At 53.3% G+C, this 26,386-nt stretch overlaps 1 protein-coding gene across 2 annotated transcripts; it reads right to left on the reverse strand.

Moving 5' to 3' along the window:
* Positions 1-469: 469 nt before the first annotated feature.
* ptgir (prostaglandin I2 receptor) lies at positions 470-25,470 on the reverse strand. 2 transcript variants are annotated; one of them, XM_056612073.1, is made up of 3 exons: positions 25,362-25,470; positions 23,861-25,153; positions 470-2,128 (listed from the first exon to the last, which is right to left on the reverse strand). In XM_056612073.1, exons 2-3 carry the CDS (start codon positions 24,683-24,685, stop codon positions 1,829-1,831), a joined length of 1,125 nt encoding a protein of 374 aa, XP_056468048.1. In that variant the 5' UTR covers positions 24,686-25,153; positions 25,362-25,470; the 3' UTR covers positions 470-1,828. The 2 variants fall into 2 exon arrangements, with proteins under 2 accessions (XP_056468048.1, XP_056468049.1); XM_056612074.1 differs by having other exon boundaries at positions 23,861-25,470.
* Positions 25,471-26,386: the final 916 nt, after the last annotated feature.

A 26,386-nucleotide genomic window follows, 5' to 3' on the forward strand; every position in this document is an offset into this window, starting at 1 on the left:
CTGTGACTCTGGACCCTAGAGTCCAACCTGTACTGTGACTCTGGACCGTAGAGTCCAACCTGTACTGTGGCTCTGGACCGTAGAGTCCAACCTGTATTGTGACTCTGGACCGTAGAGTCCAACCTGTACTGTGCCTCTGGACCGTAGAGTCCAACCTGTACTGTGACTCTGGACCGTAGAGTCCAACCTGTACTGTGACTCTGGACCGTAGAGTCCAACCTGTACTGTGACTCTGGACCGTAGAGTCCAACCTGTACTGTGACTCTGGACCGTAGAGTCCAACCTGTACTGTGACTCTGGACCGTAGAGTCCAACCTGTACTGTGACTCTGGACCGTAGAGTCCAACCTGTACTGTGACTCTGGACCGTAGAGTCCAACCTGTACTGTGACTCTGGACCGTAGAGTCCAACCTGTACTGTGACTCTGGACCGTAGAGTCCAACCTGTACTGTGACTCTGGACCGTAGAGTCCAACCTGCGCAAAAAGAAAACTTAAGCTGGAAGTGACCCACTTGTAAAGAAAAGCTAACTAAAGGAAGAGCAGAGTTTGGTTTGGTCGGCACACTGCTGGAAATAGAAAAGTAAACTTAAATGATCCCACAGGATCAAAGCAGATTCACGTTTTATAACTTAATTTATTATTTTACAAAAATGAATGCATTGATACCGACGACAAACGACCAAATGTGCAGGTCACGAAACGCTGCTGACTCAAAGAAGGTCACTCAGCATAAGTTTGAAGGTCAAAGGTTATTAAATGATCTACAAACAGTGGTCTGGCAATCACAACACACACTCTGGAGATGTCAGTACAGAACATCGCACATCAAACACCTTGACATTAGATCACACAGATCTGGCAGTACAAATGTTTTCAAAAGCAAAACAATTCACTTCACATATTCAAGGCTGAAGCAAGGGGTAGCTTGGTTTGAGATCAATGTTTCTGAGGGAAGTATACAATATTGATCCGTTGAATACAATAAGCGTCTGCATGATAATAGATTTGTGTCTGATGATAGGATTTTATAGAAATGATGCTGCATTGTGGGCCCCTCAGAGTGATTGACCTAATTGAAGCGTGTCCCTCCTGGTATCAGGGTCTCCCAGGCAGTATCGCTGGGCCTCTCAATAACCCAGCAGCCTCCCACAGCATCACCTTCCAGTCCTGATGTCACCATGGCTGTAGAGGTTCTGCTGGGCTTAACATCTCCTCTCCTTCAGTCAGCAGCCATGGGTCAGCTCAGGACTTCCGGCTCACAAAAACACTGGAGATGGATCGGGATGCGATTCTGTCTTGTTGCCTTACAGGGGGTTTGGTATAAGCATGCACGCAGACAACAAGCTCTACACTATGAGGGTTGTATACAGCATGCGAGACTTGGTTCAACATTAGTCTTTTACAGTAGGTTAGTGGTTCAGTCTGGTTAAAGTGCTGTGCCCCGTGACACAATCGCGAGTCATACTTTACAATTAGGTAGTTCCCAATACAAACATCCAGAACGTTCTGTTGAAGTCCTCAGTCTCCTGTCCCCTCTTCAGCCTCCTCACCTCAGTGAGGAGTCTTCTCCTGGCCGTCCGAATGCTCCACTCTCCGCTGGGCACTCGTAGGGCCAGCACCTCTGGTCACCAAGGGCCCACATGAGCTGACAGCCACTGTCCACAGAGACAACATATTCATCACCCCCGGATCTCTGACCTGGACCCCAAAACAAATCCATCCCCCCTCCTGCAGAGGGAGGCCGGGGGACCAGGACGCAGGCCGGGGGTCTCGGAGGGATCCATCACAGTAGCATCACGGGCTAAGCTCCAGAGCCCCGGTCGCGGGTCAGCAGCGGGACCCCGGGCCGGGGGGGGAGCCCTCCGTGAGGGGCCGGCCAGCCGGGTCGGGGCCCCCAAGGTGCTGGGACCGGGCCGGCGTGCAGGACGGGGCGCTGGCCGCGGCGGTCCTCACGCCGCAGCGTGCGAGGCGGCAGCGCAGCAGCAGGTAGAAGTGGCGCAGAACCGACTTGCGGCAGATGATGAAGACCCAGGGGTCCACGATGGGGTTGAAGGCGTGGAAGCGGAACGCCGTCAGGTTGCCCTCGTCGTCAGCCAACGGCCGGACGGCGTTGATGAAGCCGGCGATCTGAGGACGAAGAGGAGACCGTGATCCACCACCAGAAGGTACACCGTGTGAGTGCTAAAGGCAGCCCTCAAATATTGCTCTTATTTCTTTTTTTATTATTCCCTTTTATAATTCTGGGGCCCGACTCCTTTCACAGTTTTAGAGAGAAATACAATGCTAAGCTTAAATGGTCATGGTATTTCTTGTTGTTTTCTTGTGGGACCCCCGTTTATATGGCTAGAGGCTAGCTGCTTCTACATATTCGGTGTATACCGGTAGAAGCTAAATGCTAACGTGCTTCAAAACGATATTTTTCACGTCATGCTATCTGCACAATCGATGTCACATGAGAGCTGAAACCCCAAGGATCCACCTATACAAGCCTTATCATCTTGGTTACCCTGGTTACTGCAAGTGATGATAACAAGGATATCATAAGAGAGACTGAGACAACCGACCAGCACACATGTTGACCTGACGGCCTTTCAGACCCTACACCAGAAGGACCCGTACAAACAGAAGTTTCTGATTGGCTGGCCGAGCCGGGCGCAGACAGCCGGGCGCAGACAGCCGGGCCCCCCCCCCCATCCACGTGTTGTTCTGGATGATTCCGGCCGGATGAAGTTTCCATCACGACGGCCCTAATGAAACGCCCTCTGGATTGAGGGCAGCTGGGGCCCGGTAACCGTTTCCTCTTCTGTTGCTAAGCCCCGGGGGGGGGAACCGATCAGGTGGCCAGGATGAGAGGATGAGGAGGAGAGAGAGAGAACGGAGAAGAGGGGTCGAGAGAGAGAGAGAGAGAAGAGAGAAGAGAGAAGAGAGAGAGAGAGAGAGAGAGAGAGAGTGTGAGTGAGTGGGAAAGAGAGAGTGAGTGAGTGGGAAAGAGAGAGAGTGAAAGAGAGAGAGAGAGAGAGAGAGAGAGAGAGAGAGAGAGAGAGAGAGAGAGAGAGAGAGAGAGAGAGAGAGAGAGAGAGAGAGAGAGAGTGGGAAAGAGAGAGTGAGTGAGTGAGTGGGAAAGAGAGAGTGAGTGAGTGGGAAAGAGAGAGTGAGTGAGTGGGAAAGAGAGTGAGTCAGTGGGAAAGAGAGAGTGAGTGAGTGGGAAAGAGAGAGTGAGTGAGTGGGAAAGAGAGAGTGAGCCAGTAGGAAAGAGAGTGAAGTCAGAGGGCACATTAGAGTCCAGAGCCGAAGTGAACAGGTTTCTTCCGAGAAGCAGCTGACTCAGGCTGAGTGTGGCTGTGAGCCACTCTAACCCAGCCAAACCATCACACATGCATCCATAGAGAGGAAGAAAGACATGTAGTTCTCTTTCCATCCTATAAATACTCAGCAATGCTTGTGAACCAGACGCTGTTTATAGGAACTGATTCTTGTGGAGGCGGTTGGGTCACAGTTCTTCAGTTGCCTAATCAGGTGACAATGATCCTTTCCTCACTTAACAGATCTCTGCCCGATGCTGTGAAACACAGATGTGTGAGTCACAGCGCGTGCTGCTGTATCCAGCTGCTGGCAGTCCCCCTCCTCCATAAGAGTGGTGAGGCGTCAGCCCCCCCCAGGGCCCCCCCAGGGCCCCGACCCGATGAGGAACCCCAACGTGGTTGTGGTTGTGTTCATATATCATCAAAGCAGCGCCGTTCAAACAGAGCCCTACTAACGTCAACACACTAACGAGGCGCTGGAAACAGACATCCGTCTCCGTGACGACGGGACCTCAGAGCCGCGTGCCCCCCTGCCTCTTAAGGCCCGCAGGAGGACTCTGGGCAGAGGGGGGGCCGACACCAGCACCCCTCAGACCCACTCTGCCTGGGGGGTCGCCAGGCATGCAGCCTGGCTCTCCTAAAACAGTAGCGTGTTGATGCATGGTCAGGACCAGGCCGCTGTGGGTGATTTACTGGAGGAGGCAGCTCCACGCACTGTGTACACGCACACACACACACACACACACACACACACACACACACACACACACACACACACACACACACACACACACACACACACACACACACACACACACACACACACACACACACACACACACCCACGTTCATTCCAAGTTGGTGTATCGCTGTTTCCAAGTAAATATTGAGGCTCTTGGAGTCATGGGGGCCATTAGCAGGACGCACTCGAGAAAGGCATCCATAATGGATCAGAACCTCGTTTACCTCTTGGCCCCAGAGGACGGCTTCCTGCCTGATCCACTCCCCTCCTGGATCGTTAGCTGGGGGTAAGTGGGGCGGGTTCGATACAGGACAATACAGTCATGAGACTGAGGGCTGGCGGAGGTAAGAGTGGTGCTGCTGTGTTTGAGGAGCTAACGCACGCTGTAGATAGCCTTCTAATGGAGTCCAAACGTATGTCTGCATTATCGACTCTCTTTTCAGCACAACATTTTAAGACTCCCTGCTGCATTATTCTATTATTAATATCCTTATGATTGGCTCAGCGGAACGGTTTGTCCTTCATGATGAGTAAGGGGCACGGGATGAGAATCCTCTCCTGATGTCTTCCTCAAGGGCCGACCCTGGGGACGGAGTCATGCTCTCATCATGAGACTCTCTGTATCACCAGTCTCATGCTCTCATCATGAGACTCTCTGTATCACCAGTCTCATGCTCTCATCATGAGACTCTCTGTATCACCAGTCTCATGCTCTCATCATGAGACTCTCTGTATCACCAGTCTCATGCTCTCATCATGAGACTCTCTGTATCACCAGTCTCATGCTCTCATCATGAGACTCTCAGTATCACCAGTCTCATGCTCTCATCATGAGACTCTCAGTATCACCAGTCTCATGCTCTCATCATGAGACTCTCTGTATCACCAGTCTCATGCTCTCATCATGAGACTCTCAGTATCACCAGTCTCATGCTCTCATCATGAGACTCTCTGTATCACCAGTCTCATGCTCTCATCATGAGACTCTCTGTATCACCAGTCTCATGCTCTCATCATGAGACTCTCTGTATCACCAGTCTCATGCTCTCATCATGAGACTCTCTGTATCACCAGTCTCATGCTCTCATCATGAGACTCTCTGTATCACCAGTCTCATGCTCTCATCATGAGACTCTCTGTATCACCAGTCTCATGCTGTCATCATGAGACTCTCAGTATCACCAGTCTCATGCTCTCATCATGAGACTCTCTGTATCACCAGTCTCATGCTCTCATCATGAGACTCTCAGTATCACCAGTCTCATGCTCTCATCATGAGACTTTCAGTATCATGAGTCACGTTGTGTGTTATGAGATACCCGCTCAGCGGCTGGTTCCTGTTTCCCGCCATCCGTCCGTCGCCACATCAGATATTAAAACCCGTTGAGATGCGTCTCTCCCGTGTTTGGTTTACAGACTGAATGAACTCTAAGAGACACGCAGAGACCACACTGCTCTCGGAGCTCTGGGCGCGGGCTATGCAGGGTCCAGGTGAACTCTGAACGAGTGAGTCTTGATATATGTCCCATATACTAGCTGTACGAGCTGGTTGAAATGTAGACTGCTGCAACTTCAAAAGCACATCCCGTGGTCAGTGTTGTGCAAGTTCACACTTCACATTAACTAGTTCAAAGTTGAGTTTGTGCAAAACAAAATGAATAAATTCAATTTCATAGTTCACCAATTCAGTTTTGAACTGGTTCATGTTCAGTTTATTAAGAGTTTGTTTTATTAACCGAAGAAAACCTGTGGGAGTAACTATTCTGTGCTTATCTTTTAAAACGAACCCCCTCCATTACCAGCTGCCCATCACTACAATCTCAAATTGTTGTGGATATTATTTGTACACCTGTTTTATTCATCACAACTAAGGCAGTAACTATTTAAAATAAAAATGTCATCTGCACCTAAGCATCAATTCAGAATGTCACAAGTTCAGTTCAAAGTTCATAGGAAAATGTACTCGTTCAATGAACTAGTTCAATGAACTAGTTCATTGAACTAGTTCATTGAACTAGTTCATGCACCGCACTGCCCGTGGTAGGGAGGCTAGCTGTGACCAACGGGTGATTCCCCTCGCCCCTCAGCCTGTGGGTCCTGCTCACCACAGGCTGAGGAGCTGCGGCCATCTTACCCCGCCACAGCCGCGCACACGGCGCAGGTCTGTCACTCAAACCAACACCAGACAACAGGAGATCACAACGCTCAGTCAAACACACAACTAATGGAATAATATGAATAAAGAGATCAAGGATTCAATGTTATGAATGTACTATAATGTAATGAACTATAAGGATTTGCACAAAAAAGAATCTCCATAATATCCACTATTGTCACGTGTCTGACAGTAGAAGAATACTTGTGTATTTTGTCGATGTTTACTCTATCTGGGGACCAGACTTATGTTTCAGAAAGGTAATTTGGGAACAACAGATCCTCAGTTCTTACTGCGGCGTACTGAGTTATTATTCTGCTGTCATGACTTAAGGCAGGAGCCTTCAAACAACGCCTTGTTGTCTGGGTGTGAGTGGACAGGCGAGTCCCTGAGTATGACATGCTTCCACATCGGTCCCTCCCTCTGAGCTCAGGGGCGGATCAGAGTGGAACAGGGAGGCGTCAACGGGGCCTTCCTGTTGGGCTTCATTTCATTGAACGTTGTGAAACTCGGTTACTCAGTAAATGATTGAGGAAGACTTCTTGGTCATCTGTGGTTATAAAGGCTGTTTCAATAACTCCCTCAGTGAATGTGTGTAGAATGGGTCACACCTCATTACGTTTCATTGGCCCCTTAATAAAACGTAATTCTTAGAAGGGCAACTATAGAGAATAAATATCATGAGTGTCTTTTTTAAAATTGTAGAAGTCCAACAAACTTTCTCTGTTGTAGATTATACTTTTATGACCTGGTAAATTGGGATCCAGCAGTCCTACTGTGTTATAGCAGAACCTCTAATCCAGCAGTCCAACCGAGTGACAGCAGAACTTCAGATCCAGCAGTCCAACCGAGTGACAGCAGAACCTCTGATCCAGCAGTCCTACTGTGTTATAGCAGAACCTCTGATCCAGCAGTCCTACTGTGATATGGCAGAACCTCTGATCCAGCAGTCCTACTGTGTTATAGCAGAACCTCTGATCCAGCAGTCCTACTGTGTTATAGCAGAAACTCTGATCCAGCAGTCCTACTGTGATATGGCAGAACCTCTGTAGTGAATGTCACAGAACCTGGGAACCAGGAGTGCGGTTCCCGGGGTTAGTTCTTGGTTGTTGGGTGTACATTCATGCATGGGCAGAAAAACCTGTACTACTTCATTTGAGGCACTTTCAAACAAGATCGGCAACATATGTCACAGCAGCTCTGATTCCTCGTCCATATTGGAAGGAATCGCTTTGAGAGGAGAAGGAAATGGAAACAGGGAAGAAGGGAGGCTTGGAGAAAGACAAGCAGAATGCGTTGTTGATGAGAAGTATGCAATATTTCGATATCTATTTCTTCAAAAGAAAATAAGTTGTGTCCTTGGGAACCAGAACAGTTGGCATTCAACGCACCACAATAAGAGTTTCTGCGGGCTTGAGAGAGCTCCGAGTTCACCACTTGAGGTTTAGGTGAGCGGGGAACCTTCAGTGGAACAATGTCCAGCAGTAAGTGACCATGAGAACCAGTACAGCCCCGGAGCGGCGCAGAGCCACCGGGAGAACCAGTCGGAGCAGAAGAAGAGGGCAAGCTGGGACAGGCAGGCTGCCAATATTTCATGAACTTGACTGATCTGTGTTTAACTATGATAGAATAACAGCAGTGGTGGTTGTGTTGTGTTTTTGGTACTATTAGTACATTTATGTACACAAATGAACAGTCATTGTAATGGGTATGTTTTTAACCCTTTTCCCCCTCTTGATTATGCAATTCATAATACTGTCAACTTGTAATATCTGAAATTCTTCTGAATTTTTGTAAGTGAACTATTGTCTATGTATGTGTGTATCTGTAGTGTTGAGGTGTATGATGTTGTGTGTTTTTGGGTGTGAAGGACCCCAGGAAGAATAGCCATGCTGTTGAGGCACGTGCTAATGGGGATCCATGATAAAGTAATGTAAAGTAAAGCAGGCCAACAAAACAGACCGCACTGTCCCAGGCTGTCCCAGGCGGTCCCAGGCGGTCCCAGGCCGTCCCAGGCTGTCCCAGGCTGTCCCAGGCCGTCCCAGGCCGGCCCAGGCGGTCCTAGGGGGTCCCAGGCCGGCCCAGGCTGTCCCAGGCCGTCCCAGGCTGGCCCACGCTGGCCCAGGCTGGCCCAGGCTGTCCCAGGCCGTCCCAGGCTGTCCCAGGCGGTCCCAGGCTGGCCCAGGCTGTCCCAGGCTGTCCTAGGCTGTCCCAGGCTGTCCCAGGCGGTCCCAGGCTGGCCCAGGCTGGCCCAGGCGGTCCTCTTGCCCTGTGGAGGAGGAGCCAAGGCCGGCCACGCCCCGGCTGTGTTCTGATGTGCACTTTACTTTATGAATGAAAAGGTTCCACATCAACAAAGAACCGGATCCACAACACAGCCTACACACTGTTGGAGGACTAACCCTCACCCTACACACTGTTGGAGGACTAACCCTCACCCTACACACTGGAGGACTAACCCTCACCGTACACACTGGAGGACTAACCCTCACCCTACACACTGGAGGACTAACCCTCACCCTACACACTGGAGGACTAACCCTCACCCTACACACTGTTGGAGGACTAACCCTCACCCTACACACTGTTGGAGGACTAACCCTCACCGTACACACTGGAGGACTAACCCTCACCCTACACACTGTTGGAGGACTAACCCTCACCCTACACACTGGAGGACTAACCCTCACCCTACACACTGGAGGACTAACCCTCACCCTACACACTGGAGGACTAACCCTCACCCTACACACTGTTGGAGGACTAACCCTCACCCTACACACTGGAGGACTAACCCTCACCCTACACACTGGAGGACTAACCCTCACCCTACACACTGGAGGACTAACCCTCACCCTACACACTGGAGGACTAACCCTCACCCTACACACTGGAGGACTAACCCTCACCCTACACACTGGAGGACTAACCCTCACCCTACACACTGGAGGACTAACCCTCACCCTACACACTGGAGGACTAACCCCCACCCTACACACTGGAGGACTAACCCTCACCCTACACACTGGAGGACTAACCCTCACCCTACACACTGGAGGACTAACCCTCACCCTACACACTGTTGGAGGACTAACCCTCACCCTACACACTGGAGGACTAACCCTCACCCTACACACTGGAGGACTAACCCTCACCCTACACACTGGAGGACTAACCCTCACCATACACACTGGAGGACTAACCCTCACCGTACACACTGGAGGACTAACCCTCACCCTACACACTGGAGGACTAACCCTCACCCTACACACTGGAGGACTAACCCTCACCCTACACACTGGATGACTAACCCTCACCCTACACACTGTTGGAGGACTAACCCTCACCGTACACACTGGAGGACTAACCCTCACCGTACACACTGGAGGACTAACTCTCACCCTACACACTGGAGGACTAACCCTCACCGTACACACTGGATGACTAACCCTCACCGTACACACTGGAGGACTAACCCTCACCCTACACACTGGAGGACTAACCCTCACCCTACACACTGGAGGACTAACCCTCACCCTACACACTGGAGGACTAACCCTCACCCTACACACTGGAGGACTAACCCTCACCGTACACACTGGAGGACTAACCCTCACCCTACACACTGTTGGAGGACTAACCCTCACCCTACACACTGTTGGAGGACTAACCCTCACCCTACACACTGGAGGACTAACCCTCACCCTACACACTGTTGGAGGACTAACCCTCACCCTACACACTGGAGGACTAACCCTCACCCTACACACTGGAGGACTAACCCTCACCCTACACACTGTTGGAGGACTAACCCTCACCCTACACACTGGAGGACTAACCCTCACCCTACACACTGGAGGACTAACCCTCACCGTACACACTGGAGGACTAACCCTCACCGTACACACTGTTGGAGGACTAACCCTCACCCTACACACTGGAGGACTAACCCTCACCCTACACACTGGAGGACTAACCCTCACCCTACACACTGGAGGACTAACCCTCACCCTACACACTGGAGGACTAACCCTCACCCTACACACTGGAGGACTAACCCTCACCCTACACACTGGAGGACTAACCCTCACCCTACACACCGTTGGAGGACTAACCCTCACCCTACACACTGGAGGACTAACCCTCACCCTACACACTGGAGGACTAACCCTCACCCTACACACTGGAGGACTAACCCTCACCCTACACACTGGAGGACTAACCCTCACCCTACACACTGGAGGACTAACCCTCACCCTACACACTGGAGGACTAACCCTCACCGTACACACTGTTGGAGGACTAACCCTCACGTACACACTGGAGGACTAACCCTCACCCTACACACTGTTGGAGGACTAACCCTCACCCTACACACTGTTGGAGGACTAACCCTCACCCTACACACTGGAGGACTAACCCTCACCCTACACACTGGAGGACTAACCCTCACCCTACACACTGGAGGACTAACCCTCACCCTACACACTGTTGGAGGACTAACCCTCACCCTACACACTGTTGGAGGACTAACCCTCACCGTACACACTGGAGGACTAACCCTCACCCTACACACTGGAGGACTAACCCTCACCGTACACACTGGAGGACTAACCCTCACCGTACACACTGGAGGACTAACCCTCACCCTACACACTGGAGGACTAACCCTCACCCTACACACTGGAGGACTAACCCTCACCCTACACACTGTTGGAGGACTAACCCTCACCCTACACACTGGAGGACTAACCCTCACCCTACACACTGGAGGACTAACCCTCACCCTACACACTGGAGGACTAACCCTCACCGTACAAACTGGAGGACTAACCCTCACCCTACACACTGTTGGAGGACTAACCCTCACCCTACACACTGTTGGAGGACTAACCCTCACCCTACACACTGGAGGACTAACCCTCACCCTACACACTGTTGGAGGACTAACCCTCACCCTACACACTGGAGGACTAACCCTCACCCTACACACTGGAGGACTAACCCTCACCCTACACACTGTTGGAGGACTAACCCTCACCCTACACACTGGAGGACTAACCCTCACCCTACACACTGGAGGACTAACCCTCACCGTACACACTGGAGGACTAACCCTCACCGTACACACTGTTGGAGGACTAACCCTCACCCTACACACTGGAGGACTAACCCTCACCCTACACACTGGAGGACTAACCCTCACCCTACACACTGGAGGACTAACCCTCACCCTACACACTGGAGGACTAACCCTCACCCTACACACTGGAGGACTAACCCTCACCCTACACACTGGAGGACTAACCCTCACCCTACACACCGTTGGAGGACTAACCCTCACCCTACACACTGGAGGACTAACCCTCACCCTACACACTGGAGGACTAACCCTCACCCTACACACTGGAGGACTAACCCTCACCCTACACACTGGAGGACTAACCCTCACCCTACACACTGGAGGACTAACCCTCACCCTACACACTGGAGGACTAACCCTCACCCTACACACTGGAGGACTAACCCTCACCCTACACACTGGAGGACTAACCCTCACCCTACACACTGGAGGACTAACCCTCACCCTACACACTGGAGGACTAACCCTCACCCTACACACTGGAGGACTAACCCTCACCGTACACACTGTTGGAGGACTAACCCTCACGTACACACTGGAGGACTAACCCTCACCCTACACACTGTTGGAGGACTAACCCTCACCCTACACACTGTTGGAGGACTAACCCTCACCCTACACACTGGAGGACTAACCCTCACCCTACACACTGGAGGACTAACCCTCACCCTACACACTGGAGGACTAACCCTCACCCTACACACTGTTGGAGGACTAACCCTCACCCTACACACTGTTGGAGGACTAACCCTCACCGTACACACTGGAGGACTAACCCTCACCCTACACACTGGAGGACTAACCCTCACCGTACACACTGGAGGACTAACCCTCACCGTACACACTGGAGGACTAACCCTCACCCTACACACTGGAGGACTAACCCTCACCCTACACACTGGAGGACTAACCCTCACCCTACACACTGTTGGAGGACTAACCCTCACCCTACACACTGGAGGACTAACCCTCACCCTACACACTGGAGGACTAACCCTCACCCTACACACTGGAGGACTAACCCTCACCGTACAAACTGGAGGACTAACCCTCACCCTACACACTGGAGGACTAACCCTCACCGTACACACTGGAGGACTAACCCTCACCGTACACACTGGAGGACTAACCCTCACCCTACACACTGGAGGACTAACCCTCACCCTACACACTGTTGGAGGACTAACCCTCACCCTACACACTGGAGGACTAACCCTCACCCTACACACTGGAGGACTAACCCTCACCCTACACACTGGAGGACTAACCCTCACCCTACACACTGGAGGACTAACCCTCACCCTACACACTGGAGGACTAACCCTCACCCTACACACTGGAGGACTAACCCTCACCCTACACACTGGAGGACTAACCCTCACCCTACACACTGGAGGACTAACCCTCACCCTACACACTGGAGGACTAACCCTCACCCTACACACTGGAGGACTAACCCTCACCCTACACACTGGAGGACTAACCCTCACCCTACACACTGGAGGACTAACCCTCACCCTACACACTGGAGGACTAACCCTCACCCTACACACTGGAGGACTAACCCTCACCCTACACACTGGAGGACTAACCCTCACCCTACACACTGGAGGACTAACCCTCACCCTACACACTGGAGGACTAACCCTCACCATACACACTGGAGGACTAACCCTCACCCTACACACTGGAGGACTAACCCTCACCCTACACACTGGAGGACTAACCCTCACCCTACACACTGGAGGACTAACCCTCACCCTACACACTGGAGGACTAACCCTCACCGTACACACTGGAGGACTAACCCTCACCCTACACACTGTTGGAGGACTAACCCTCACCCTACACACTGGAGGACTAACCCTCACCCTACACACTGGAGGACTAACCCTCACCCTACACACTGGAGGACTAACCCTCACCGTACACACTGGAGGACTAACCCTCACCCTACACACTGGAGGACTAACCCTCACCCTACACACTGTTGGAGGACTAACCCTCACCATACACACTGGAGGACTAACCCTCACCCTACACACTGGAGGACTAACCCTCACCCTACACACTGGAGGACTAACCCTCACCCTACACACTGGAGGACTAACCCTCACCCTACACACTGGAGGACTAACCCTCACCCTACACACTGGAGGACTAACCCTCACCGTACACACTGGAGGACTAACCCTCACCCTACACACTGGAGGACTAACCCTCACCCTACACACTGGAGGACTCCTCAATCATCAAAAGAAAACACTGGTTTCCAGAAAAAGAAGAAACAAAACCGGTTAAATGTCAGATGTCATCCTAACCCTAACCCTATACAAATATGCAAATAGCATAGATGACAACATTGATAAACAGAAGGGATGGTTTGTGTGTGGAGAAGACTGGAGAAGCTCTGCACCAAACCATCTCCCTCCCATCGGGACTCGTGAAGCAGACAACAATAGCTCTGCTGGCAGACACACCACTGTTCAAGGAACCGAGGGTTCTCAAAGAGAGCGCTGTCCAACCGCCAGGGGCTGTAGTTAAGGTTGGTTTAAGAACTCTAGTTCAGGTTGAAGGACAGGTGACACCCAGCGTGTAAAGACACAGGGGGACATCCAGCCAGTCTGTAGTGACCTCACACCTAATGGACCAATCACAACACGAGTCTACTCGTCCCTTCACACCAGGCTGGCCGAACCACAGCCCCCAGTCAGCCGAGGGACAGCACCGAGCAAACACCGGGTCAGGAACGGACTCACTCCCACTTCTTATTCAGGACTGTTACATCTCAAAAAACACGTTCTTCTAGAACAACCTGATTGTGGTTTGAACCAGAGTCCCCGGGGAAATTACCTCATGTTCGATAATTACTGGATCGATGACTAGATTGTTCTTATCTGGAAACATTCAGATTCAGATGGGTTGTTGGCTCTGATTATCTGAGCAGACCAGATGCACTGAGCCCTCAGAGACCGACCACACAAACATGAATCATGCTCCTCGTACGGTCCAGTGAGCCATGAAGAGATGACTTGACAGGGCCATCCAGAGACTGAACTGAACAGGCAGGCATGGGGTTTCTGCACATCTGGGATGAGGCCGGTACAGCTTGGGCTGATCCCAGTACAGCTAGGCCTGATCCCAGTACATGATCCCAGTACCTCTAGGGCTTTCCCTTAATGACATTTCAACATCCTAGGGCCGCTGCTGAAGCCCTTGGAGATTGAGGAGCCGCACCTCAGCCAACAGGAGGAACACTCACATGATTACTGAACGGAACGGAGTGCTTACATGAGCACTCACATGATTGCTTTATTGATGCACCTCAACAGAGAGCTGGTCCAGATCAACTCCAGATCACCACCGCAGTCACCCAACGCTACCCCTCTCCTCACCCTCCCCCCTCCTCACCCCACTCCCCCCTCTCCTCACCCTCCCCCCTCCTCACCCTACCCTCCCCCCTCCTCACCCCACTCCCCCCTCTCCTCACCCTCCCCCCTCCTCACCCTACCCTCCCCCCTCCTCACCCCACTCCCCCCTCTCCTCACCCTCCCCCCTCCTCACCCTACCCTCCCCCCTCCTCACCCCACTCCCCCCTCTCCTCACCCTCCCCCCTCCTCACCCCACTCCCCCCTCTCCTCACCCTCCCCCCTCCTCACCCTACCCTCCCCCCTCCTCACCCTACCCTCCCCCCTCCTCACCCCACTCCCCCCTCTCCTCACCCAACCCTCCCCCCTCCTCACCCTACCCTCCCCCCTCCTCACCCCTCTCCTCACCCTCCCCCCTCCTCACCCTACACTCCCCCCTCCTCACCCCACCCTCCCCCCTCCTCACCCCACTCCCCCCTCTCCTCACCCTCCCCCCTCCTCACCCTACCCTCCCCCCTCCTCACCCCACTCCCCCCTCTCCTCACTCTCCCCCCCTCCTCACCCTACCCTCCCCCCTCCTCACCCCACTCCCCCCTCTCCTCACCCTCCCCCCTCCTCACCCTACCCTCCCCCCTCCTCACCCTACACTCCCCCCTCTCCTCACCCAACCCTCCCCCCTCCTCACCCTACCCTCCCCTCTCCTCACTCCCCCCCCTCCTCACCCCACTCCCCCCTCTCCTCACCCAACCCCCCCCTCTCCTCACCCTCCCCCCTCCTCACCCAACCCTCCCCCCGATCCCCCCTCTCCTCACCCAACCCTCCCCCCTCCTCACCCTACCCTCCCCCCTCCTCACCCCACTCCCCCCTCTCCTCACCCTCCCCCCTCCTCACCCCACTCCCCCCTCTCCCAACCCTCCACCTCTCATCACCCTCCCCCCTCCTCACCCTACCCTCCCCCCTCCTCACCCTACCCTCCCCCCTCCTCACCTCACCCTCCCCCCTCCTCACCCTACCCTCCCCCCTCCTCACCCAACCCTCCCCCCGATCCCCCCTCTCCTCACCCAACCCTCCCCCCTCTCCCCTCTCCTCATCCTCCCCCCTCTCCTCACCCAACCCTCCCCCCTTCTCACCCAACCCTCCCCCCGATCCCCCCTCTCCTCACCCAACCCTCCCCTCTCCTCATCCTCCCCCCTCTCCTCACCCAACCCTCCCCCCTCCTCACCCCTCCCCCTGTCATCCTGGCTGCACTGTGGAAAACCCATCAATGACCTCATCCAGATCTAATGAGCCCTGTTCCAATAGGCTCCTCCCCCGCTAGATATGAACCCTTGCAACATATTTAATACTTCAACTGTAACCTGTCTGGCTACATAAAACCTGATTGGTTATGTTTTTGTTTTTCCTGTCCGCTGGCTGCACTGCTGGGTGTTTGTTTTGGATCCATCCTTGTTGAACAGAGTTGCCTTGTTGCTTATTGAAGAGGAAAGTGGCTGCACTGATACAACATTAGTAATGGGAAATCGTTGTTATGGATCTGTGTCAGGGGTATTGTAGTTTTGAATCAATATACAATTGCGCTAATCTATCGGGGGGGGGGGGGGGCTATTCCCAAAACCGGATGACCTGCAGCTACAGCTACATCACGGCTCAGTAATCCGAGGGATCAGTCCAACTCATGGTTCCAATTAATCTTGTTTCGGCCAAGAAATGATACGCAGGTCTACCAGGGGGTGTGTGTGTGTGTGGTGGGGGGGGGGCTGGGCCTGAGCCTGGTCCTACCAGTCTCTCGTACTTCATTTCATTTGCACAGAGAGTCTGGACCTACTCGATTGAAAAACGTTAACTCACTTGAAGGCGGGTGTCTGTTGAAGTTTAAAACTATTGGATCTGCCCAGTGCCACTCTGGATCGGCCATAACCAGTCGCTAACCAGTCGCTAACGACCCGGATGGGGCCGGCGGTTGTTTCCCTCGGGGGGGAACATCCTGAGTATCGCCCACGGGTTTGAGTTTCGTCAATGATGCAACGGATGAGAACTTTAACCACCGAGACAGGAACAAGACGTTTCACCCACTGATGTCAGCTTCTCACCCTCAACGGCTCATGTCTGGGAAGTTCCTCAGAGCAGAATGCTCCTCCCTGACGCTCTTCTAGATGGGATTCACTGACCGCAGTTCTCCTGAACTTTGGTTTAAAATATTTCTTATGGCATAACTTTACTGGAGAAAAAGACAGACTGGAGTGAGGTTTAGATACTCAACCACTAGTCTGAGGAAATGAGACACACACACACACCGCACCCACAAACACACACACACACCCCCACACACACACAGTTTGAGGACAGAATTCGTGAGAAAGTGTCATCGAAAGGTCACAATCGATTTTACTGAGATAGTGTGTATTTTAGGTGCACAGGGACACACACACACACACACACACACACACACACACACACACACACACACACACACACACACACACACACACACACACACACACACACACACACACACACACACACACACACACACACACACTTTAACTTTATAGTCAAATGTATTAAGTGCCTCTACCAAAACATCTGGATGTGGCCCAGCCACTCCCCTCCACCAAACATCTGGATGTTGCCCAGGCTCTGCACCATTAATTCAGCCATTGAATAATTGATCAATACAGAGTCAATAAATAAGTAATGAGTTGCAGGAAAACTAATTAAGCCTAAAGGAAGTGATTAATTCTAGGGACGTATTCAATACTATGGCCATTGAGAAATGCAGATCTTAAAAAGCGTTTGCAAAACATCTGCTACAGGTTCTACAGCACGGTCCTTGGAACAGCACCCCAGCTCCATCAGCTCTCGGCCACCGGAGTGGCGGGGCGCGCCCAGGCAGAGCCAGCCCCCACAGAGACGGCTCTGAGCGGTCGATGCCAAGGAGGCTCTGCTTAACAAACAGGCAGAAACCCACCCACAAGGACCACGGTCTACAGGCCTGGACAGGAACCGAGGGACTTCATACAGGATCTCAGGTGAAGTGGGAAGCATTCATACAGATCCAGATACATACTGACACGCATCTCCCCAAGGAAACCCCCGCCCAGCTGAGGGGGCCATGAACGCTGCTCAGCGACAGAAACACAGGGAATTCAGAGGAAGTTTATCTGAACATTCTATCGATTTCACGTGGAAACAATTACCCCATCATTCAATGAGTCAGTCTGGGATTCCAAGTATGATTCAAATTTCCAATATGTCTTTAAAACATTGGGGGTTTTGTGGAGTTCATCATTCAGACCACAGAAGTTTGGAAATGGCTTCTAATGTTGTGATTCTCAATAATAATCAAAGTGTTTTATCTCTCTCTCTCTGTTCTGAACCATGTGTGTGGGAGTGAGTGAGTGAGTGAGTGAGTGAGTGAGTGAGTGAGTGAGTGAGTGAGTGAGTGAGTGAGTGAGTGAGTGAGTGAGTGAGTGAGTGAGTGAGTGAGTGAGTGAGTGAGTGAGTGAGTGAGTGAGTGAGTGAGTGAGTGAGTGAGTGAGTGAGTGAGTGAGTGAGTGAGTGAGTGAGTGAGTGAGTGAGTGAGTGAGTGAGTGAGTGAGTGAGTGAGTGAGTGAGTGAGTGAGTGAGTGAGTGAGTGAGTGAGTGAGTGAGTGAGTGAGTGAGTGAGTGAGTGAGTGAGTGAGTGAGTGAGTGAGTGAGTGAGTGAGTGAGTGAGTGAGTGAGTGAGTGAGTGAGTGAGTGAGTGAGTGAGTGAGTGAGTGAGTGAGTGAGTGAGTGAGTGAGTGAGTGAGTGAGTGAGTGAGTGAGTGAGTGAGTGAGTGAGTGAGTGAGTGAGTGAGTGAGTGAGTGAGTGAGTGAGTGAGTGAGTGAGTGAGTGAGTGAGTGTGTGTGTGCGCGAGAGCTGTGTGTCTCCCTCTCTCTGAGTGTGTGACTGATACCCGACGGCGCCACTCAAATCTATTTCCATATTGACTAATGGCCGCAGAACAACCACACCACGCCCCGGTCATCAGACACACCGAGGTGAAGACATCACTGCTCCCCTCAGCTCTCCTCCTCATCATCATCATCATCATCATCATCATCATCATCATCATCATCATCATCATCATCATCCTCTTCATCATCAACGCCTTGGAGGAAGGATCACTGCTCCCCTCACATCCTCTTCATCATCATGTTCTTCACCTCCAGCGCTGGAAGGGTATTGGCTGAGGCTCATCCACCAGGGCCATCCATGACCAGGGGAACCACCACCCTCCTAGAACACCACCACCCTCCTAGAACACCACCACCCTCCTAGAACACCACCTCCCTCCTAGAACACCACCTCCCTCCTAGAACACCACCTCCCTCCTAGAACACCACCACCCTCCTAGAACACCACCTCCCTCCTAGAACACCACCTCCCTCCTAGAACACCACCACCCTCCTAGAACACCACCACCCTCCTAGAACACCACCACCCTGCCTGGAGCTCCATCACCACCACCCTAGAACACCACCTCCCTCCTAGAACACCACCGCCCTCCTAGAACACCACCACCCTAGAACACCACCTCCCTCCTAGAACACCACCGCCCTCCTAGAACACCACCACCCTAGAACACCACCACCCTCCTAGAACACCACCTCCCTCCTAGAACACCACCTCCCTCCTAGAACACCACCACCCTCCTAGAACACCACCTCCCTCCTAGAACACCACCACCCTCCTAGAACACCACCACCCTCCTAGAACACCACCACCCTGCCTGGAGCTCCATCACCACCACCCTAGAACACCACCTCCCTCCTAGAACACCACCGCCCTCCTAGAACACCACCACCCTAGAACACCACCTCCCTCCTAGAACACCACCGCCCTCCTAGAACACCACCACCCTAGAACACCACCACCCTCCTAGAACACCACCACCCTCCTAGAACACCACCACCCTGCCTGGAGCTCCATCACCACCACCCTAGAACACCACCACCCTCCTAGAACACCACCACCACCCTAGAACACCACCACCCTCCTAGAACACCACCACCCTCCTAGAACACCACCACCCTCCTAGAACACCACCACCCTAGAACACCACCACCCTCCTAGAACACCACCACCCTCCTAGAACACCACCTCCCTCCTAGAACACCACCTCCCTCCTAGAACACCACCACCCTGCCTGGAGCTCCATCACCACCACCCTAGAACACCCCCACCCTCCTAGAACACCACCACCCTCCTAGAACACCACCACCCTCCTAGAACACCACCACCCTCCTAGAACACCACCACCCTCCTAGAACACCACCACCCTCCTAGAACACCACCACCCTCCTAGAACACCACCACCCTCCTAGAACACCACCACCCTCCTAGAACACCACCACCCTCCTAGAACACCACCACCCTGCCTGGAGCTCCATCACGGCGCTATGTACACACAGAGCAGCATCTCCTGTTACATTTCCAGAGCACCGCCGAGGACAATGGAGGCGAGTGTGGTAGCGCGCCCCCACACTCCCCGCCCTGGTGCTCGTCTTACAACGCTCCGCACACGAAGCAGAGCGTCCGTGGAACACAGAGTGGCTGCTCCACCTGCAGCACACGGCCCTAAGCAGACGGCCTGCTGAGCCCTTTGACACTGTGCCTGTGATTAAGAAACACAAATACTACTGATACAACTGAAGTGAACCCCACTGGGGGCCGCACGGGAGGCCTTCCCCCCCGGCGCTGAACCGACGAAGACGAGGAGCAGAAGAGACACGGACTGCAGAGTGAAGCCCCGCATGGGTTAGCCCAGGGGTCACGGCAGCGTTATCAACGGACCGATGCCCTGCAGCTGTCCGAGGAGCCTGTAGTTCCATGGAACAGGCTTACGGTCTGTTCCATGGAAGGGTCTGCAGCCTGACTCTGGCTCATCATCCCTCTCCTCACCTTCCAGAGCCTTCCCAGGGAGGGGAGGATCAGCCCACGCTGGTGACGCTCTCCTCCAGACTCCTCTGGAAAGGCCCGCTGACACCACATACCAGCTGGTCTCCATTAGAGTCCGGGCCGGAGTCAACAGGCCTGAACCTCCTCGCTGGAAAGCCTTCAAACAGAAGTGTGCGCCGAAGTACACACTTCTTCCTCCACTTAACAAAGTAATGTTTGTTGTCCCCCAGCAGAGAGAGGCTGAAGTGAGGAAGGCTTTGGTTCAAAGTCCTCATGGGGAAGGAGCTACAGCAGAGGACTTCACACCAACTGAAGTACATAGAGGTTAAATCATTGACGGTAATAGTATCAATTAGTATTCGTTTAGCATTATAAGTAGTAGTAGTATAACATAATAACATCCATTCCACCTTCTTCACATCATGTTTGGAGAAAGGAACGCATTCCAATGAAATTTAATCCAAATCCAAACCAGAGTTTTATCCACAAATTAAAGTCATCTAAATATAGCGTTATTATGAGTTCTTGTAATACAATACGCACCACAAGGGTAACAGCATCACTGATCCGTTGTACCGTCGCAGACCAACCACCCCTCTGGCCTGTAAACCCCGTCTCTCAAACCCTGTTCCCCAGGGAGCCGAGAGCTACACTAGGGTTCATCTCACTGCTCTCCTACCGTTCACTCCCCGGGCGGCCTGGGAGGGAAGCAGGGGAGCTGTGGTACCATCATGGGGTCAGCCCTCATGGCGGGTCATACAGGGACTGGAGGGACGCTTTGGAGAGGGGAACGCAGGCCATCGGGGTCCTTACGTAACAGAGGACGCTCTCCTGCTTGGAGGTCAGCGGGGAACCCTGAGGTGGGGACAGCAGTCCTGCTGGTGACCTTTGACCTGATTGTAGGGTCAGAGGTGCCTGCCCCACCACAGCGGGGGTCGGTCGGTCAGTCAGTCAGTCAGTCAGTCAGTCAGTCAGTCAGTCAGTCAGTCAGTCAGTCAGTCAGTCAGTCAGTCAGTCAGTCAGTCAGTCAGTCAGTCAGTCAGTCAGTCAGTCAGTCAGTCTGTCTGTCTGTCTGTCTGTCTGTCTGTCTGTCTGTCTGTCTGTCTGTGTGTCTGTTATCGCTGCCTCACTGCAGTACCTTGGAGGGAGCTGGAGAAACGGTTACGCCTAAGAAAGTACACACGTACCGGAAAGAACAATCTTCTCTTGTTCCAGAGATCCTGAGCAAACACCGGAACGAAACTACCTGACAACCCAATGCCTCTGAATGTTATATTGATAGAACAATAGTTATGTTAACATAACTCTGTCATAAGTCGAAGCCTAGACGGTGTAGCCTCCATGAAATAGAACAAACAATTATTTTGGAGCAGGTGTGTCCATTGTCCAATCACCTGCCTGATGAGTGGCGGGCGGTTCTGGTATCATGTCCGGGTGTCCTGTGGGTGTTTGCTCAGGGACAGCCCACTGACTGATGGTCTTTGTGTCTGCGTGTGTCATGTTTGAGCGGTGTGGAGTCTGGCCCGGGGTGGTGGAGACCAAGACACGCACCGTTGTTGTGTTATTGTGTTAGCGCTATAGGTAGCAGCTGGGTCGGCCCCCAGCCAAAGGTACCTCAGCTGGGAGGTGTTCAGCCCCTCAGACGCCCACCTCCTCTCCCCTGTCATCTTCATTCACACCCTTACACACACACACACACACACACACACACACACACACACACACACACACACACACACACACACACACACACACACACACACACACACACACACACACACACACACACACACGTGGTTTGGAGGTACTACGGTTGGGGTCGGCGCTAATCTGACAGTTGGCTCTGCAGCCCAGACAGAGAGAACCACGAGACTTCCTGTAAACATCAGTTTTCAGATGCCGAAACTGTTTTCTCATCCTACGTCTCTTCCTGCCAGATAAAGATACTACCTCATACTGCTATACAAAGAGATGGATTTGAAGATGTGTCAGGACAAAAAAAAGGAGAAGAACTCACTACAGGAGGAGCAGCCCCGCCCTCCAGGGATGGCATTTACCACAACATTTAAAACAGGAACTGGGGCAACACACACACACACACACACACACACACACACACACACACACACACACACACACACACACACACACACACACACACACACACACACACACACACACACACACACACACACACACACACACACCTTTTAATGGACGGTACCATCGGTTTTGAAGCACATGATTTGGAAACACACTAACGCACACAAATGTTCACACACCGCCACACGGTGGGCAGCTCAGTGCGAGGGAGATGTAAATGAGTGTTATGTCAGACCTACCGCCGCTCCCCGGCGCCATGCAAACCAGCGGGACTCCCCGTCCCGGGGGCCGCCCACGCCACGGACTACCGAGTGGTCCTCTGAGGATGAGGAGCGGCAGCGCGTGTTGGGTTAGAGAGGAGAGACAAGCATGTGTTGTGCTATTCAAACGCAGGTGTACACACACGCACCCAGGCACGCACGCACGCACGGACACACGCACCCAGGCACGCACGCACGCACGGACACACGCACCCAGGCACGCACGCACGCACGGACACACGCACCCAGGCACGCACGCACGCACGGACACACGGACACACACACGCACGGACACACGCACGCACGGACACACGCACGCACGCACACTCGCAGCAATTTCTTTAGGAGATATTGCGTGTAGGAAAGAAGAGACTTCTAATGAATAAAAAGCCCAGAATAGTAGAAGAAAAGAACCTCTGAATGTCTGCATACACTCGTCTCCTCTCTAGCAGACTGAGCCCAGAATAGAGCTCCACAGAGCTATCTAAACACCTCACCCCTCCCTTCAGTGCACTTGTTAATGATCAAATCAGGGAAATGTTGACCTGAAGTAAGAGTTTCTTGTTCTCATCAAGCAGAGGAATGCATGAGTGGACCCCTGCTCAATGTGACTGGTGTACCCCAGGGTCAAAGGTTAATGTTAGGTAACACTAGGAACAGGTAGGGTGGCTGGACAAGGCAATAGAAAACAAAGCTTAAATGGTTCACAGTAAACATATGGATTTTTCCATATGTACACACACACACACACACACACACACACACACACACACACACACACACACACACACACACACACACACACACACACACACACACACACACACACACACACACACACACACACACACACACACACTTACCGTGAGCGGTAGCGAGCAGACCACGAAGATGAGCGTCATGGAGGCCAGCAGCATCAGGTGGTCCAGCTCCTCCTCCCCCTGGCCGAACCAGCCCAGGGCGCGGCGGCGGGACCCCGCGCCGCGGCCCGAGACCACCGAGCCGCGGCGCGTGCGCTGGCTCCGGTGCATCCGGCACAGGGCGACGATCACGGCGCCGTTGCACACGAACACCACCCCGATGAGCAGCGCCATGAGGGAGGAGTAGGACAGGGAGAAGGCCAGCCCCGCCGCCCCGCCCCGCCCGCCCGACATGTCGATGAAGCACCAGGTCCCGGGGCAGTACTGCCGGTGGCGCCCCACGCCCGCGAAGGGCAGCAGGCAGAAGGCGGCGCTGAACAGGTAGATGAGCAGCAGCGCCAGGCGCGTGAAGAAGCGTCGCGCCAGCTGCTCGTACAGGTAGGGCCGGCACACGGCCAGGCAGCGCTCCACCGCCATGGCCGTCAGGATGAACATGGGCGCCAGGCCGAAGAAGGTCATGGCGAAGCCGAAGAGGTCGCAGAGCGAGCGGTCGCCCGTCAGCCCCAGCAGGGACTGCTGCTGCGCGTAGCACACGAAGACGGGCGGGCTGAGCAGGCAGGTGCCCAGCAGGTCCGTCACCACCAGCCCCGTCACCAGGATGCAGAACGCCGACGGCTTGGAGCTCCTCCTCCTCTGGGCCACGCCCAGGATGAAGAGCGCCAGCAGGTTGCCCGCCACCGCCGCCACGAAGAAGAAGATGCTCATGCCGGGCCCGGAGCGCACGATGATATCCGTGATGTTACCGCACGAGCCGCCGTTCAGCAGCATGTTGCTCACTGGGACCAGTAGGGCTGTCACTGGGACCAGTAACACTCCTCACTGGGACCAGTAACACTCCTCACTGGGACCAGTAACACTCCTCACTGGGACCAGTAGGGCTATGTTCACTGGGACCAGCAACACTCCTCACTGGGACCAGTAACACTCCTCACTGGGACCAGTAACACTCCTCACTGGGACCAGTAACTATCCTCAGTTGGACCAGTAACACTCCTCACTGGGACCAGTAACACTCCTCACTGGGACCAGTAACACTCCTCACTGGGACCAGTAACTCTCCTCAGTGGGACCAGTAACACTCCTCACTGGGACCAGTAACTCTCCTCAGTTGGACCAGTAACACTCCTCACTGGGACCAGTAACTCTCCTCAGTGGGACCAGTAACTCTCCTCAGTGGGAGACCAATTAGTCCTTGTCCAACCACAGAGGCGCGCTGGGCTGCCGTCCGGAGACCATCTGTGAACGAGGAGCAGGACGAGATGCGACTCAACACGTTGAACCACAGAGAGACTCGATGCTGCGGAGACTTTGTCATTCAACATTCAGGAATTAAACTCCAAAATAAACGACGTGCCCGCGTTAAGTCCCTTCATTAAGAGAAGAGCCGGTTGACCAGCGTCTCCCTCACAGATGTGAGTGATGTGTTAAGATAACCACCACGTACCTCGACAGAGTCCGCTCCTCCGTCTGTATGAGGAGAGTAGAGATGCTTCTTTCTGACTCCGCTCCGCTGAGAGATGTTCGGAGTCTCCTACACTCCTTCACGCAGCCGGTCTTCGGTTCCGCTCCCCACAGCGAGCCCTCTGGCCCCGCCCTCCCCGGCTCAGACGCACTGTGGCCCCGCCTTCCTCGCTGTGGCCCCGCCCCCCTGAGTCAACAGGTCGACAAAAGGAAATGAAGTTGGTCTACGCTGTCAACATGAGCCGTCCTCACGGGGCTCTGATTGACGAGTTTGAATCAGAGGCAGCTTCTGGGTTCCACCTCCGGAGTTATTTTAGAGATACACACACACACACACACACACACACACACACACACACACACACACACACACACACACGACCGCAACTTGTGAGGGGACGGTTTGTCCGTGAGGTGGGATGGAGAAGAACACAGACCACGTTGCACCTCGGGGATGATGATGAAGCTGATGTTGTTGATGTTACTTCGTGTGACGGAGTACCAGAGATCGCCTCAACACGCACTGTATCGTCCTTCTCCTCGGTCCCCGGACGCCCCGTGGCGCCAGGAGTGCGCTTTACGCAGAGATTCAGGTCGCTTTACGCAGAGATTCAGGTCGCTTTACGCAGAGAGACTGGTCGATTTACGCAGCGTCTTCAACTGACGCGTTGAGGTTATTTTCCCTGTCCGGATGTTTTTGATGATGAAATTCTAAAATCCCCGCCACATGTTTTCATTCATCTTAGGCACAGGCTTTTGATTCGTGGTTTGAGCTAATGACAAACATAAACAGGCTGCACACTGTTTAACACGCAGTAAGTTGGTAAGTTGTTGTTCAAAAGGAGAAGTCCGGGCACACACCAACCAGGCCAAACTGAGATTCCGAAGACGAACACAAAGCCGTGGATCTGGTTTCATAAGAGAGTCCTGTGGGACACGCCATCCTGCTTCTGCTTATCATGCAATCTTTTCCTCAACACAATGGATTCAGACCAAATGTCACGCACT

This window comes from Gadus chalcogrammus, chromosome 16 (genome assembly GCF_026213295.1).
Source record: "Gadus chalcogrammus isolate NIFS_2021 chromosome 16, NIFS_Gcha_1.0, whole genome shotgun sequence".
In the NCBI taxonomy this organism is placed as follows: Eukaryota; Metazoa; Chordata; class Actinopteri; order Gadiformes; family Gadidae; genus Gadus; species Gadus chalcogrammus.

Coding starts and splice junctions, on each gene's coding strand:
- ptgir (XM_056612073.1), bottom strand. CDS start 24,685: ATGCTGCTGAACGGCGGCTCGTGCGGTAACATCACGGATATCATCGTG. Junction 2,129..23,860: donor TCTGCTCGCTACCGCTCACG/GTAAGTGTGTGT, acceptor CTTCGTCCTCAG/ATCGCCGGCTTCATCAACGC.